The following is a 14161-nucleotide window of genomic DNA, read 5'->3' as shown; positions in this document are numbered from 1 at the left end:
GGCGTAGGCAATGTTGGGCTGCATCTTGGTGCGGTGTTTTGCGTATGGGTCGGCTGGGATTGGTTCAGGGTCGTTTAGAACCAGACCCTGGCTCTCCATGAAGTCCTGACCCAGACACAGGCACACACACGCATACACACACACAGAAACACACACACACAGAAACACACAGACACACACACACACACACAAATAAATAAACAGAGAGACTAGAGATGTCCTCTGAAGAAGCCCCCTGACACAAACACACACATCCACAAATATACAGAGCGCCACAAATCTGCATACACCATACATGATATGTAGACATACAGTACACGAGGAAACATGACATATGAGACTAACCAGACTTAGTGTAAAATAATTATTCTAGAGCCAAAACTTGACAAAGTGCATACATAGAAGTGTGTTTGTGTGTGAGAGAGAGTCAAGTAGAGCACATATCAGTGTGTCCATGTGAAGACTTGTGTTTGTGTGTACTGGTACCTGTGTGTAACTGTCGCAGTGTGTGAGGCGGTAGGTGACACCGTACACACACAGGTCCATGGCCACGTTCAGGTCCTTCCATAGGTAGTGCTCACCGCGGTCGTTCTTGGGCAGCCGTTGACGCTTGATCAGCTTGCCCTGGGGGATTCCGGAGTTTTCCACGGTGGGTTCAATAACACACATGCTGTCATCCTCCAGGTAGTAGTAGAAGACGACCGGCCGCACGCGGTACTCCTCGTCAGGGGAGTGCTGCACGGACTGCTGGAAGTAGCCATAGAAGCGCAGCACCTTGAGGGGGGAGAAGTGTAACCCACAGTTTAAATAGAACCATAAATAATCTTAGTGATATAAATAATATAAATATTTATATGAATATTGAACCATTTATATTGATATTTATTGAACCATTCTATCTATCCCACTAACTGACCTATTTCATTTGTATCCTTGTTCAGTAAACGGCTGACTTATTTACATAAACGTTCATGTCTCATGTCTCTTCTCTATAACATACACCACTCAACGAACCTAGAACTGGTCCAATAGCATAATTATTACGGTTTCAGTGACACAAGTGCTACAGAAGGAATGGTGGCTGGGTGGGAGCTTAAGGTTTATGAAACTGAGCTCCTGACACTCAGCTGATGGGTGAATTTTGTCATTATGATGAATGGAGACCTAGACTGATAGAGCAAATCAAAGTTTGACTGGATGCGACAAAAATTCTGAAATACAGAATCCACTGTGTCCACTGAAACATTAAAAATACAATATTTCACAACATTGAACATTCAAAGCAATTTGATCGTTTAGATTCTCAAATGTTTTAAAGTATGCAATTGCATTTTTTCATGTCCCAGAACATGTAATCTCAGAGAAATACAGTAGGCTACGTTTAGGATAAACAGGAATACTTGTTCAAGTTCAAATAGTTTACTGTCATGTACTCATAAAAGGAATTATAGGCCTAAGTAATGAAATTCTTGTGTTTAAGAGCCAGCTGAACTTGAACAAATACATTAAAAGTAGTAAATTAAAAGCTATATTATGTGTGTGTATGGGAGGTTATGGTGTGTGTGTGTGTGTGTGTGTGTGTGTGTGTGTGGGGGGGGGGGTGTTGGTGTATGTGTGTGTATGTGTGTTTTTTTTTTGGGGGGGGAGGGGGGTGTACCTGGGTAGGGGGTATGCTGTGTGTTTAGGTGGGGTGGATGATTAAATGGTTTGTATAGGGGGGTGGGGGGGTTGGTGTGTGGGTGTTTGGGGGGTATATATTGCATGATCAACACCCTGGTCACATACGAAAAGAAATGTAATGCACCTATGACATGATGTCTATGAGTTTGACCTATAAAAGTTCACCTTCTTGTCATACAGGACATGAGCCGGCATGAAGTTGAGCGGGCGGCTCTTGGCGGCACTGCCGTAGGACACCGAGGGGGTCCCACTGGGCACCTGCTTTGACTCGTTCAAACTCAGCTGCGTGGACAGTAGTGGTTCTTGCCCGATGCCAACCTTTGGTCTTTGAGGTAAAGCGTATCCGTTTTTGTACGACAGTGTTTGAGACTTATGAAAAGCAGACTTCTGCAGAATAAAAACATGACATTGAAGCTACTTTCAAGTATTCTACAAGTAGGCCTATTCTACAGGAAGATGTAATTTCCTGATCAATCAGATGTCCTATTTATCATCTTTTAGTTGAGACTGATAACCATCAACTTAAATAAAATTACTGTAAATATGTTTTAAGCCGACTATTGCTAATACCCTACGGCTAAGTTTTACGTTAACGTTAGCTGCGACTCTTTCTAAGACACCTGAATTATCTTACCTTTATGTCGCGAAATGTGTATCCCGGGAAAAAGGGAAGTCCATGGCTTGAGTTCATAGACATTGTGCACGTTATTACTCAAGTGTGATACTGTGTTGTTGTGGTGGAATGAAGTTTAATGAAACATCACCGGAGACAGCTGTTTTACCCTCGTGACAATATCACATTTCTCCGATCCCTCTGGAACTCTCATTTGTACACACTGCGGTATCCAAGGAGACCACAGAATAGTAGTGGTTGCCATGGAGTACATAAACAAATTCACAGCTGTGTGGGTATGCTCCAGAGCCCTAGAGAGAGATCTCTGGATGTAGCCAGAGAATGTAGTCTACTCATAGTTACTCTCCATTAGCTCCCTTCAGTAGCCAGAATTTAACCTTCTAACACTGTTCCGGTCCAAAATGACCGATTTACACATTCCAATGTACCATACTGTATATGGTATTTTTCATCAGATTGCCTCAAGACCTTATCTTCACAAAACGCATTAGGCTACATACTACACTACTTTTGAATTTTGAGTGATTTATTCAACTTGGAAACACTTTTTTTTGTTTACCACCAATGTTCACACACATGCATGCTCTCTCTCTCTCTCTCTCTCTCTCTCTCTCTCTCTCTCTCTCTCTCTCTCACTCACACACACACACACACACACGCACACACACACGAGTCAAGTCAAGTCAGTTTGAGTTTTAAGGTGCATTTAACATGCACCTAGTGCCACCCAAAGCTCTCCACAAACAAGACACATAACAAAACAAAAGATGCCGGATGGAGCGGCGTAGTCGCCAGCGTGCCTGTGACATCAAGACATTACAAATACAATTAAAAAATAACGAACACAAAAGATGCCGGACGGAGCGGCGTAGTCCCCAGCCGTGACACCAAGACAAGATAGACAAAAAAACAAATTAAAAAATAAAAAGTAAAAGGAAAATCAATTTAAAAAGAAAAACACACACACACACACACACAGTTCATGTTGTCAGTTCATGTTGTCATGTTGCCACTTGTGCATGTGAATCACCAATGTTCGCGCACATGCATGCACGCAGATACAGAAACACATACACACACACACACACACACACACACACACACACACACACACACACAATAAGGTTATTTTTACAATAAATGTTCTATTAAATAGTACTTTTTGTCATGATATTGGTATTTAAGAGCAGTTACGTGACCATGAACGTGAGGTCAAATTCAAGACTTTTCCTCAGTGGTTCCTAGGGATAAGTTGCCCGGTGCTCTCCGTTGATAGTTTTGGGTCTTTCAAGAGGGGTCTAAAGGCAACATAGTATTGTTTTTATCTGTAGCCTAATTCGCTTTGGACAAAAGCATCTGCCAAATCCCATAACCATAACATAACAATATACCTTACCAGCAGATGGCGCTACAACACAAAATAAATTACACAGCGACACAACTCATGTCTCCATAGCCTAAGCAATTTCCCATACAAAAAAATCAAGGGGGGAAATATATTCACATATGCAGCTGCATCCAGCTTAAATAGATGGCTACAATATATTTAATGAATATAGTACAAGAATGTATATGCATGTGGAACCCAAAATGGATATCTTGCATAAAAGTCCATGCTGAATATATTTAATTATAGCCTATTCGGAACATATAAGAAAGTGGCCAATATTGAATTTGTTATTTACTGATATTTGGAAATATATTGATAAATACATGGAAATATATTATTATAACGAAATGTGGCAGTTATTACATAATGACGTGAAAATGTATTACATTTTGTTGAGTTATTACATAATGTGGTTTTATTACATAATGCGTTGTTACATGGTTAAAAGATTTACATTTATATTGTCCACATTGTCCGCAATGTGTTGCAACTGGTTCAGCATGCAGAACGGGTTCTGTTTTTCTTTGCTTTTCAGGCTCTGACAGCACACATGCACTGCAGGGGCAGTTCTAGGATCAGACCTTTAGGGGGGCTCAGCCCCTAATGAGCAGCTGATAGTGGTCATTGAACCAAGAAATGGGTCTGCCAAGTTTAACTGAGTCTTGACGATGTTTCAGAATGGGCCTACATAATAAAACTTGACTGACATCTATTTTTACAAGTGAGTAAATATTTTGGTGGGGCACTGTCCCCGAATTCCCATTTGGACGAGCCCCACTGATACAGTGCCTTCCAAATGTCTTTTGTAACCCCATTGCTAAATCTATCCTTAAACTGGTTAATAATAAGGAATAATGTATAGAACGCCGGTCATTATCGGGAAATAGATCAACGCGCAGCGGAGGGGTCTATTTCCCGATAATGACCGGAGTTCTATACATTATCCTTCTTATTACATGGCTACTTGCCAAAACGAAACAATAAACTCCCCAAGATATGACTCAGTCTTTAGCCTACATAGCCTAGATGACAGAGGACCTAGCTACAGCTGACAGGCTTGTAGAGGTGTGCATGTATGTCATCATGTATGCATGTACAGTGCAACCAGAAAGTTTTCAGACCTTTTCAAGTTTTCCACATTTTGTTGTTTCAGACTCATCTTAAAATGGATTCAATTAATTTTTTTCCTCATCAATCTACACACAATACTCCAACACTCCACAAAAAACAGGTGTTTGGAATGTTTTGTAAATGTATAAAAAATAAAATACTGAAATATTCCATTTACATAAGTATTCAAACCCTTTGTTATGACACTTGCAATTGAGCTCTGGTGCATCCTACTTCTATCAATGGTCCTTGAGATGCTTCTACAACTTGATTGGAGTCCACCTGTGCCTAAATTAAATCACTGGACATTATTAGGAAAGGCACACATCTTTTTATATAAGGTCTCACAGTTGATGGTAGCCTAGAAATCTAGACGCACCCTAGCGGCAGCAAATTATTTTGCTCAGCCTGTACGTCTAGTATCAAACCATAGGGATTTCTATTGGCTGATGCCGTGGACCTCATCCAATCACAGCGCTCTATTTTGTTGTTTTGTTTTACATATAGTGTGTGTGTGTGTGTGTGTGCACTGTGTGCTGTGTGTGTTTCACCAATTTCCTTACAGGATCAAAAGAGTATATACAGTATACACTTACTTATACCAGAGAGGGTTAAAGCGGAGTAATCAAGGATCTTTTACTGTATGGGTTGTGTATGTTGTACTGTCTGTATGTTGAGACACCTAGTCAAATTTCAGCCTTGACTTGAAAACTCAGATGCCCTCCTGCTCACCTCATTCTTGCCACCGCAACCACATCACCACAGGCCAACACAATCTCCACTGGCTTCCAGTCAAACAAAGGATCAAGATGTTTCCCTGCATAGAAATAATAAAAATAATGAAGGATACAAGAAAATGTGTGCAGTATTGAAAGTGCCCAAGAGCACGGTAGCCTCCATCATTCTCAAATGGAAACGTTTGGATCAACCATCTTATGTGATACGCACACACAATATTTTTTTTATTTTTTAATGTATTGAAATGTAATGTTTTATTATGACCGTCACGCAGCGAAGCGGTGGTCATATAGGTTTAGTCAGATTTTTTTTTTCTTTTTCGCATGGCCAAATTTCCGTCAAGGATTCCCGGGACACTGAAAGACCGGGGTACACGAAACTTGGTGGGCATGTAGCCCCATATAGATAGCACGGAACCATCGTTTTTCGTTTTGATCTGTAACCCCCCCGCCGGACTGGACCCCCCGAAAGGAGGGTAGGGCAGACACAGTTTTCTGTAAATATCTCGAGAACCGTAGAGTTTAGGAGGACCACCTTTTTTTGTATGTTGATCTTAGGGGCCATGTCAACCCATTCCAAAACCACTCATGTCATATATAGCGCCACCTAGTTAAAAACAAAAAAGTAAAAATGAGGTGTTGTAATCGCAGGTATCTCTGACCTAATATAGTCAAAACTGCACGAAATTGGAAGTGTAGGATCATTATGACACCCTCTGAATGCATGCCAAGTTTCGTGAACTTTCGCTCATGGGGGGCCATACAATAAAATAATTTATGTGTACATTTAGTGACTGTACACCAACAGTTTTCTGTGAATATCTTGAGAACCGTAGGGCCTAGGATGACCAATTTTTGCGTATGTTTGCCTCCAGGGGTCATGTTAACCCATTCCATATGCACACATGTGCATAAACAGATACACACGCACACACATACATTCACAGTAATCATACGTATGACACATACTCACACAGTAGACGCATGCATGCACATGCAAGCTTCTTTCAAGGGGTAAGGTCCTGAGCAAGTCATGAAGTGTCCTGTTGAAAAGTTCACAATGACCGTTACCCTCTAGATGATAAGTGGTGGTTCTACTCTTTGTTATGCTGTAGATGTCACACAGGTGCTTCAACAGCTCCCCTCAAAGCTGCGCCCCTGATCAGAGTGGATTCTCCTTGGCACGCCATACGCATAAAACCATCTCTCAGTTAGAATCTTAGCTACGGTGGAAGCTCTCTGATCAGGGGTGGGAAAGGCCTGGGACAACTTTGAGAAAACATCTGTAACTACCAGAACATTCTCTTAATTTAAGAGAGTAAAGTCAATGGAGATTATCTACAAAGGCTTAGTGGCTAACATATTTCCCAAAAAGGTTCTGGCTTGGGTTGTCTTGCATTAGCAACCACACAGTGCTCACACTCAGAACACCACTTTTGCACCTCATGCCACATCTGGGGCCACTAGCACCTCTGGCATATCAAATCTGTGGTCCTGTCCACCCCCAGATGACGATGGTTGTTGTGTAGGCTAGTGAGCACTTTGACTCGCAACACCTTGGGCAGTAAATGCTGCAGCACTGGATCCCTGGAAGGAGGAGCCTGGATCGCTCAGTACAAGGTCCCATCCACTTCCTGTATCTGGGACTACTGCTTTATCAGCTGCTGGATAGGTGCACTCGAGGCTTACATGTTGGCTATATGGCAATCGACAGGGGGACGTCCAGGCCGTGTGACACAGATTGCAAAGTGTTAGTGGGGCTTGTGGGAAGCCTAGAAAGGGCATCGGCATTGCGATTAGCTGTCGATATTTGATGTTGTAATCAAAGAGGGCAGGCCGAAGCCCTAACCAGTAGGCCATGGCTGCCCCAAAAGGCAGCATTTGAACATTAAACCACAATGATCCAAAACATACAGCCAAACAAGGCAAGAAATGGTTAACAGAGAACAATATCAACATTTTAGAGCGGACCTCAATCCGTCAAAAAAGTGAGCACAAGGCCAAAGAGATGGCTAATAATCGTTCCTGCCTCAAAACCCAGATTGCTGCTAAAAAGTTGCAGTCTACAATTATTGTGGAGAGGCTTGGTGGATATTATATGAACCATTTTGAGAGCTGTGGAGGTAAATAAAGATGTTTCTAGTGATTATTTAAAAAGGGTATGAATAATTTTGAACACACATTTTTTATAAAAATGTTAAAAAAGATAAAAACACTTTTTTTTAGATTCCATGTTTTTACCACATTGTCTTGCAACCTTTTGGCATGTACAAGTGTCATTTTAAGTAAGAACAAACATATTGGTCAAGAGAAAAATCAATATTTGCCAGGGGTATGAATCATTTTGTTCTTAACTATATCTTTAAAAAAGTCTGAAAAGTGAACATCCGAATAAACTGCTTGTCAAATTAAAAGATAGCTAGGTTATCATAAAAAGTTGCATTATTTGTGTAGCAGGCAGACCTTGTCTGCTTGCTTGCTCTTTCCTCCAGGTCTCTCCTGGCCCCTCTGCTAATGAGTGGGTGGGGCCAATCATTCAATTAGGCCCACCATGTGCTACTTTAGGAGTTCTACAGCAAGAAGCTCGGTAGGTTCCACTGTTTGTCCCTCGGCTCAGCACTGGGGTCTACTGACCATCAGCCCTGTAGAGGGATGGATATGCTATCCTCATCTGCTGTCAGTGGGAAAATTGGCATAGAGAAGAATATGGGTAGCACGGCTATTCCATCCGCTTTGCCCTCAGCGTAGGTCGTGCTGCTGTCTTGTCTGTCTTAGTTTTGTTTGGTTTCTGTTTAGCTTTGCTCGCACTTGGCAACTGCCTGCATTGTACTTTTACCCTTTTGTTTTACTTTACTTTTATCTTAGTTATCAAGTGTCTGTCTATCCATAGAGTCTGGGAGCAACAACTTTCAATTGTTTGTTAATTTGGCAGGCAGGGTTCTTGCTGGCGGGAGGCTAGTCAGTCACTTAGTGGGGGTGCAGTAAAGATGCACATTTTGGTGTGCATTATCAGAATGTTTTCTGTGGTCTGCGGTGTTACTATTTGAGCGTTCTTGCTGTGCGTGTGCATGTGTGTGGGCTCTAGGGCACATTATCAGTAGTCTGCCTCCCCCAGGTAAGCCCCTGCCTTGCTCATCCTGCTCCATCGTGTCTCCCCTATGGAATCTGTTAGTTGTGATCAATTTTAAAATAAAAGAGAAACAAGACAACATAATAAATATTTTTGTACTTTCCTAACTCGGATTAGTCTTGTCTTTTTGCAGCTATCCCCCCTTTTCCCTGGCTTCAGTTCAATAAACTTGGTCATGTTTTCCCTGGAATTCATGTCTCTGCCTCGTGTATACGAACCTGTGTGCAATTGTGTGTTCTCTTAACTCATTCTCTGGGTGCTAGGCCCAGGGTGGCGTAGTCTGGCTACAGTGATTGGCTGTTAGTGCCGCTTTCCCTCTTCGAAAACCTCGCCCTGCTACATTTGCATGAAATGTAATCAGGTAATCCCCAACAATGTAACTGTAATCTGATTACACATTTTATTTATTGTAATCTGGGCTGATTATAGTTACTTGATTTTTGTAATCTGATTACGTAATCCAGATTACATGTAATCCGTTACTACCCAACCCTGACTATGACTCCTGCCAACTCTTTCCAAATAAAAGTTTGATTTGCATTTTATGTTAATATACAGTATGTTTATATTTTCATCCACTGGTAATTTCCTCGAAATTACATTTTCTAGTTTGTTATTTGTTTGTTCTAGTTATTTTTTTTTTTTGGGATTTTGTCTGAACCTTTTTGGAAACCTTTGCTTGGACCTTGCTTGCTCTTTGTTACTGACCTCTGCCTGTTCTGACACATGAGTCTTGCCTAGCCCCTTTGATTAACTGCCTGCGGCCTACCTGTGTACCAAACTCTGCCTGTTTTTTGCCACTCTGGAGATCTGCTTGAGCCCTGCCTGTACTGCTGCCTGTGTTTTTGTCTGCCTACCTGTGTACCGAACTCTGCCTGTTTTTGCCACTTTTGGAGATCTGCTTGAGCCCTGCCTGTACTGCTGCCTGTGCTGTTTTCGCCTACTAAGTTGACTTTGCCTACGAAGTGGTTTTGCCTGGCTGCCTATTTTGTGTTCAATCAGCCTCTGAGTCTGCTTTTGGTTCCACAGTCCCTTACCTGGCCTCACCGGCCCTGACACTGTGTGGGCTAAAACACTGTTTACGTGTGGACGAAAGACCCAAAAACAAAATATCTGGGTATGTGTGTACAGGGCCTAAGTTGTGCTAAATTTGAAATAACTCCCTCAAGGTGTTTCCAGGATGTTGTGTTCAAAGTGTAAAAATACAGTAGGCCCATGTTGGTTTTTTTGAGAGGTCATAGTAACATTAACCTTTGACCACTCAAATCTAATCAGTTCATCTTTGAGTGCAAGTAATTGTGTGTGCCGCATTTGAAAGGAAAAAAAACTTCCTACAGGCATTCCTCACAAGAATGTGAGGTCACAATGACCTTGACCTATGACCTTTGACCATCGAATTTAAATTAATTTGTTATCTGTGAGTGAAAGGCCCTTTCCAAAACTCTCTCCCTAGCCATTTGCACTCCTAACTAAGTGTTAAAGGAACAAGCCAACATTTTGGGAAATGATCTTACTCACTGTCTCTGCCAGAGTTAAAGATGATACATACTTCTCATTTCTGTGTGTGCTGTAGCCTACCTCAGTCTGAAGCACCCACTGTTAGCATATCTTAGCATAGTTCATTGAGGTGAGCAGTTCCAACTAGCCTATAGCACCCAAAAGTGATAAAAGAACTCCCAACATTTTCCCATTTACACGGAGAACTCGATTTAGCTGTAAGGGTGATTCCCACCTGAGTGCACACCGTAACTGAGGGGAGTGGGTAGGGATTGATTTTAGAAAGGGCCAGTGTGAATGTTTGTATCACATTTGAAATTATGTCAAGGATTTTTAGAGGTTATTCACCACAATGGGATGTACATACAGTAAGGTCACAGTGACCTTGACCTTTGACTATCAAAATCTTACAAGTTATTACTTGAGTTCAAGTGACTGTTTCTAGCCCTGAGATATGTTGGAGATATCACATTTGCAAAAATTAGACCTACAGGTATACTGGTGCATGTCACCTGGCCAAGTTTCATCAAAATCGGTGACGTAGCATGTCACCCCCACCTGGCCCTCTCATGGACACACTCTTAAAAGCAAATTGATGAGTCAGCTCAATGCATACACATGCCACATGATAACTAGAGAGTGAGACCAGCGAATCGAGAATGGGCAGCGCTACAGAGGGCTGAGGAGCCAGAACGGCAGGAATGGAGTGAGAGAAGGAGCCGAAACTGGAGCCTGGCGAGGAACCAGAATGAGCGCCAAGGCTGTCACTCAGGGGCATCTAGAGGGTCTCACCTTTAGTCCCACTCTCCTCATCCTCTGGCACAGGAAGAACTGGAACCACCACAAGTGTTGAGCAAATTTGACTTGATGAAGACTTCTTAAAAATCAGCCAATATAAGATTAATAACATTTGGTTAGATTACATTTTTGCAATGTAAGCTGAATCAGTTTACAACACACTGGGAAGATACAATCGCCTTCAAACTGAACAGAACATACAGTACACAGTCTAATAATAAATATAACAGCCTGGTATTTCAACAATGGAGATGGAGTCCAGTTGAGGCTTGTTTCTTATTATTTGTGATACTTAATTTTAAGCTTTAATTTCTTAGCTATATTGTCCGTTTTGCACTTTTGGTAATGCAGTGTGTCCAGGCATCTATGGAGCTTAGAAGAAATCTGTCACCAAACACCAGTAATAAAACTGCAGTGCTCTTCATTTTTGGAATATTGCCCTCAAATGTACTATTTAAATCGCTGCCAAAACTACATACACTACATACTGATACATGCTACTTGTGTGTGGTGGGCATATACAGAATGCCACACATTGATATTTGATGGATATTTTAATTACATGCAATTCATTTCAGAGAGCCTACAAATCAGTGGGAAAAATAAATTTAGTAAAGTGATTTACAAACTATTGAAACTCACACAAAAAAAACTAAATTTAGTAAAGTGATTTACAAACTATTGAAAACTCACACAAAGCTGCCAGACACATCTAAATACAAACAAGGAAGCTTGAAGCACAAATGCATAGTCAAACAGATGTATGGGGCAGACATAGCTCTATAATTGTGATATATGATAACAGTTGCATTTGTAGAACACTGGCATCAAAGTATATGCCAACTGAACTATGCTGTTGATAAAACTCAATGTGCCACTTCCATTAACTTCTTATTCCATTTTTTTCTGCTCAGTTAAACATAACCACAGATTTCATATCATAATGAGCATCTTGAGATATCAAATGTTTCCAAACGCATCAATCAAACACATCTTGCCTTATTGGAGTAGGCTATGGGAGGGCTGCAGAAGGGGGCGGGTGGGGGGCGGGGGTCCAGTGCACTGAAACTATCCAATATTCAGATGTCTGTTATTGAAATGTGAATTAGTGCATAATTAATGAGATATTGTTAAATTACATCCATAAACATATATTCTCAGAAAACTTGTAATGCAAAAAAATATTATCTCAACATAAACTAGATGTACCGCAGAGCGGTACAAAATATGACCGCCGCCCAGTCCAGCACGTTTTCCACAAAAATAAGTCACGCTGAAAGGCATATATGATTCTAACTGTCTCACTGAATTGCATTATGCACACTCAATTCTCACTGGTATCTGCTAGACAACAAGTACCAAAACATGATTAGTTCATAGATTTCACATGTAATATACATTTTATACAACCCCACCCCCATCTTGCCTGTTCATAATTCTGAGAAATTCTTGATTGTTTGTGTTATGTTTATGTTACGTTTGTGGGTGTGTGTGTGTGTGAGTGTGTGTGTGTGTGTGTGTGTGTGTGTGTGTGTGTGTGTGTGTGCGCGTGCTTGTGTGTGTGCCTGCGTATGTGCCTGTGCATGCAAGCGTACATATGTCTACTGTCTGAGTATGTGTCATACGTATGATTACTGTGAATGTATGTGTGTGTCTGTGTGTATCTGTTTGTGCACATGTGTGTACATTAAATGGGTTAACATGACCCCTGGAGGCAAACATACGGGAAAAAATGGTCATCCTAGGCCCTACAGTTCTCAAGATATTCAAAGAGAACTGTGTCTGCCCTACCCTCCTTTCGCGGGGTCCAGTCCAGCGGGGGGGCTACAGATCAAAACAAAAAACGACGGTTCCATGCTATCCATGTGGGGTTACATGCCCACCAAGTTTTGTGTACCCCGGTCTTTCAGTGTCCCGGGAATCCTTGTTGGTGTACGTCACTAAATGTACACATACATTATTTTATTGTAAGGCCCCCCATGAACGAAAGTACACAAAACTTGGCATGCATTCGGAGGGAGCGTACCTATGTTCCCCGGGTCCTATGTTCCCCGGGTCCTATGTTCCCCGCTATTTGTATGGGACCGGGGAACATAGGACCCTTTTTGTAGAAAAGGGTCCTATGTTCCCCGCCTTGTATCTGACCACGGAAATTGCATGAGATATGCTTGCGAGTGCACATTTCGTGCACAAACGGTAGCAAAGTGTATTTTTCTATCAATGTTGCTTGCCGTAGCACACCAGGTAGACCTACACATAGGCCTACGCGCACGGTGCAATATTGACAAGCCAGAAGGGCGATTTTCCTAACTTCCACATTGAGTATAGCGGAGTAAAAGAATAGATGAAGAACATTTTTTATAACATAGGCCTACAATGGTTTTACTTGTGCTTCTTTACTGAATATAACGAGTTCAAAGTTAACATTCTAGGTAACTTCGCATTGTCCGCTTCAGCACTAAATTGAGGACAGCAACGTACGAGCTGCACCTCTCACATAAGAAACGCGCTACAACTACATGCCTTTTTAAGTTGATATTTAATTGGTTTGTTTTGTTCATTTTTCCGTTCGCTGGCACGCTGCAGGGGGGACTGCGCGTTGCTCCGAAGCCCCTTTGGTCTGACTCGTCAATAATCCAAAAATGTCCCTTTGGGTCTACAGCCCAGTATAGTTTGATATCTTTGTTCCATTAAAATTAATCCCATTCTTCCGACAGCTCAACCAATGGCTATTTTAGATCACCTCCCTTACCTCTTGTACAGTAAGAATCAACAATGACATGCCAAGTGCAACAATGACAAGCTTGGGACTGAAGCCATGCAGACTCGGCTAGATTTAACAGTGTTTCTCAAACTTTTTTTCTGGGGACCCACTTTTTAAAAATGACAGACTATAGCGACCTAACTCGTGACTGTGGTAGTTAACAAACTAGATCAGTGGTTCTCAAACTTTTTCTTTCATTCCCCACTTTGAGGGGGCATTCTCGAGCCCCACCTGTCCCTCATCGCTCTAAGAAAGTGGTAGGTCAAGCTTGTCAAATGTATTGAAATAATGACAAGTTCTAAATATATCCTCTTCAACAGAGTTAAAATCAGCTGGTGCTGCAGATATAATAATAAATAAATACAAAACACACATATTTCTGTTTTCCAGCAACATATTAGGAAGGATAGGCCATTATACA

At 41.6% G+C, this 14161-nt stretch overlaps 1 protein-coding gene across 1 annotated transcript in view; it reads right to left on the bottom strand.

Annotated features, from left to right (window-relative positions):
• Positions 1–2377, bottom strand: part of efhc1 (EF-hand domain (C-terminal) containing 1) — a 9990-nt gene extending 7613 nt beyond the window's left edge. Inside the window, exons 1-4 of the mRNA XM_076271940.1 lie at positions 2315–2377; positions 1846–2067; positions 487–774; positions 1–105 (exon numbers count right to left, since the gene is read on the bottom strand). The exon at positions 1–105 is cut by the window's left edge and continues 51 nt beyond it. Of these exons, the coding sequence (XP_076128055.1) occupies positions 1–105; positions 487–774; positions 1846–2067; positions 2315–2377 (678 nt within the window). The remainder of the gene's footprint in view (positions 106–486; positions 775–1845; positions 2068–2314) is intronic.
• Between the last annotated feature and the right edge of the window lie 11784 nt (positions 2378–14161).

This window comes from Alosa pseudoharengus, unplaced genomic scaffold (genome assembly GCF_046254945.1).
Source record: "Alosa pseudoharengus isolate Yale_2024_CS ecotype anadromous, Long Island Sound unplaced genomic scaffold, YU_APseudo_1.1 YU_APseudo_1.1_scf_7, whole genome shotgun sequence".
NCBI classification, from domain to species: domain Eukaryota; kingdom Metazoa; phylum Chordata; class Actinopteri; order Clupeiformes; family Clupeidae; genus Alosa; species Alosa pseudoharengus.
Note: the sequence above shows the minus strand (reverse complement) of the source record. Positions and strands in the feature narration are given on the sequence as shown.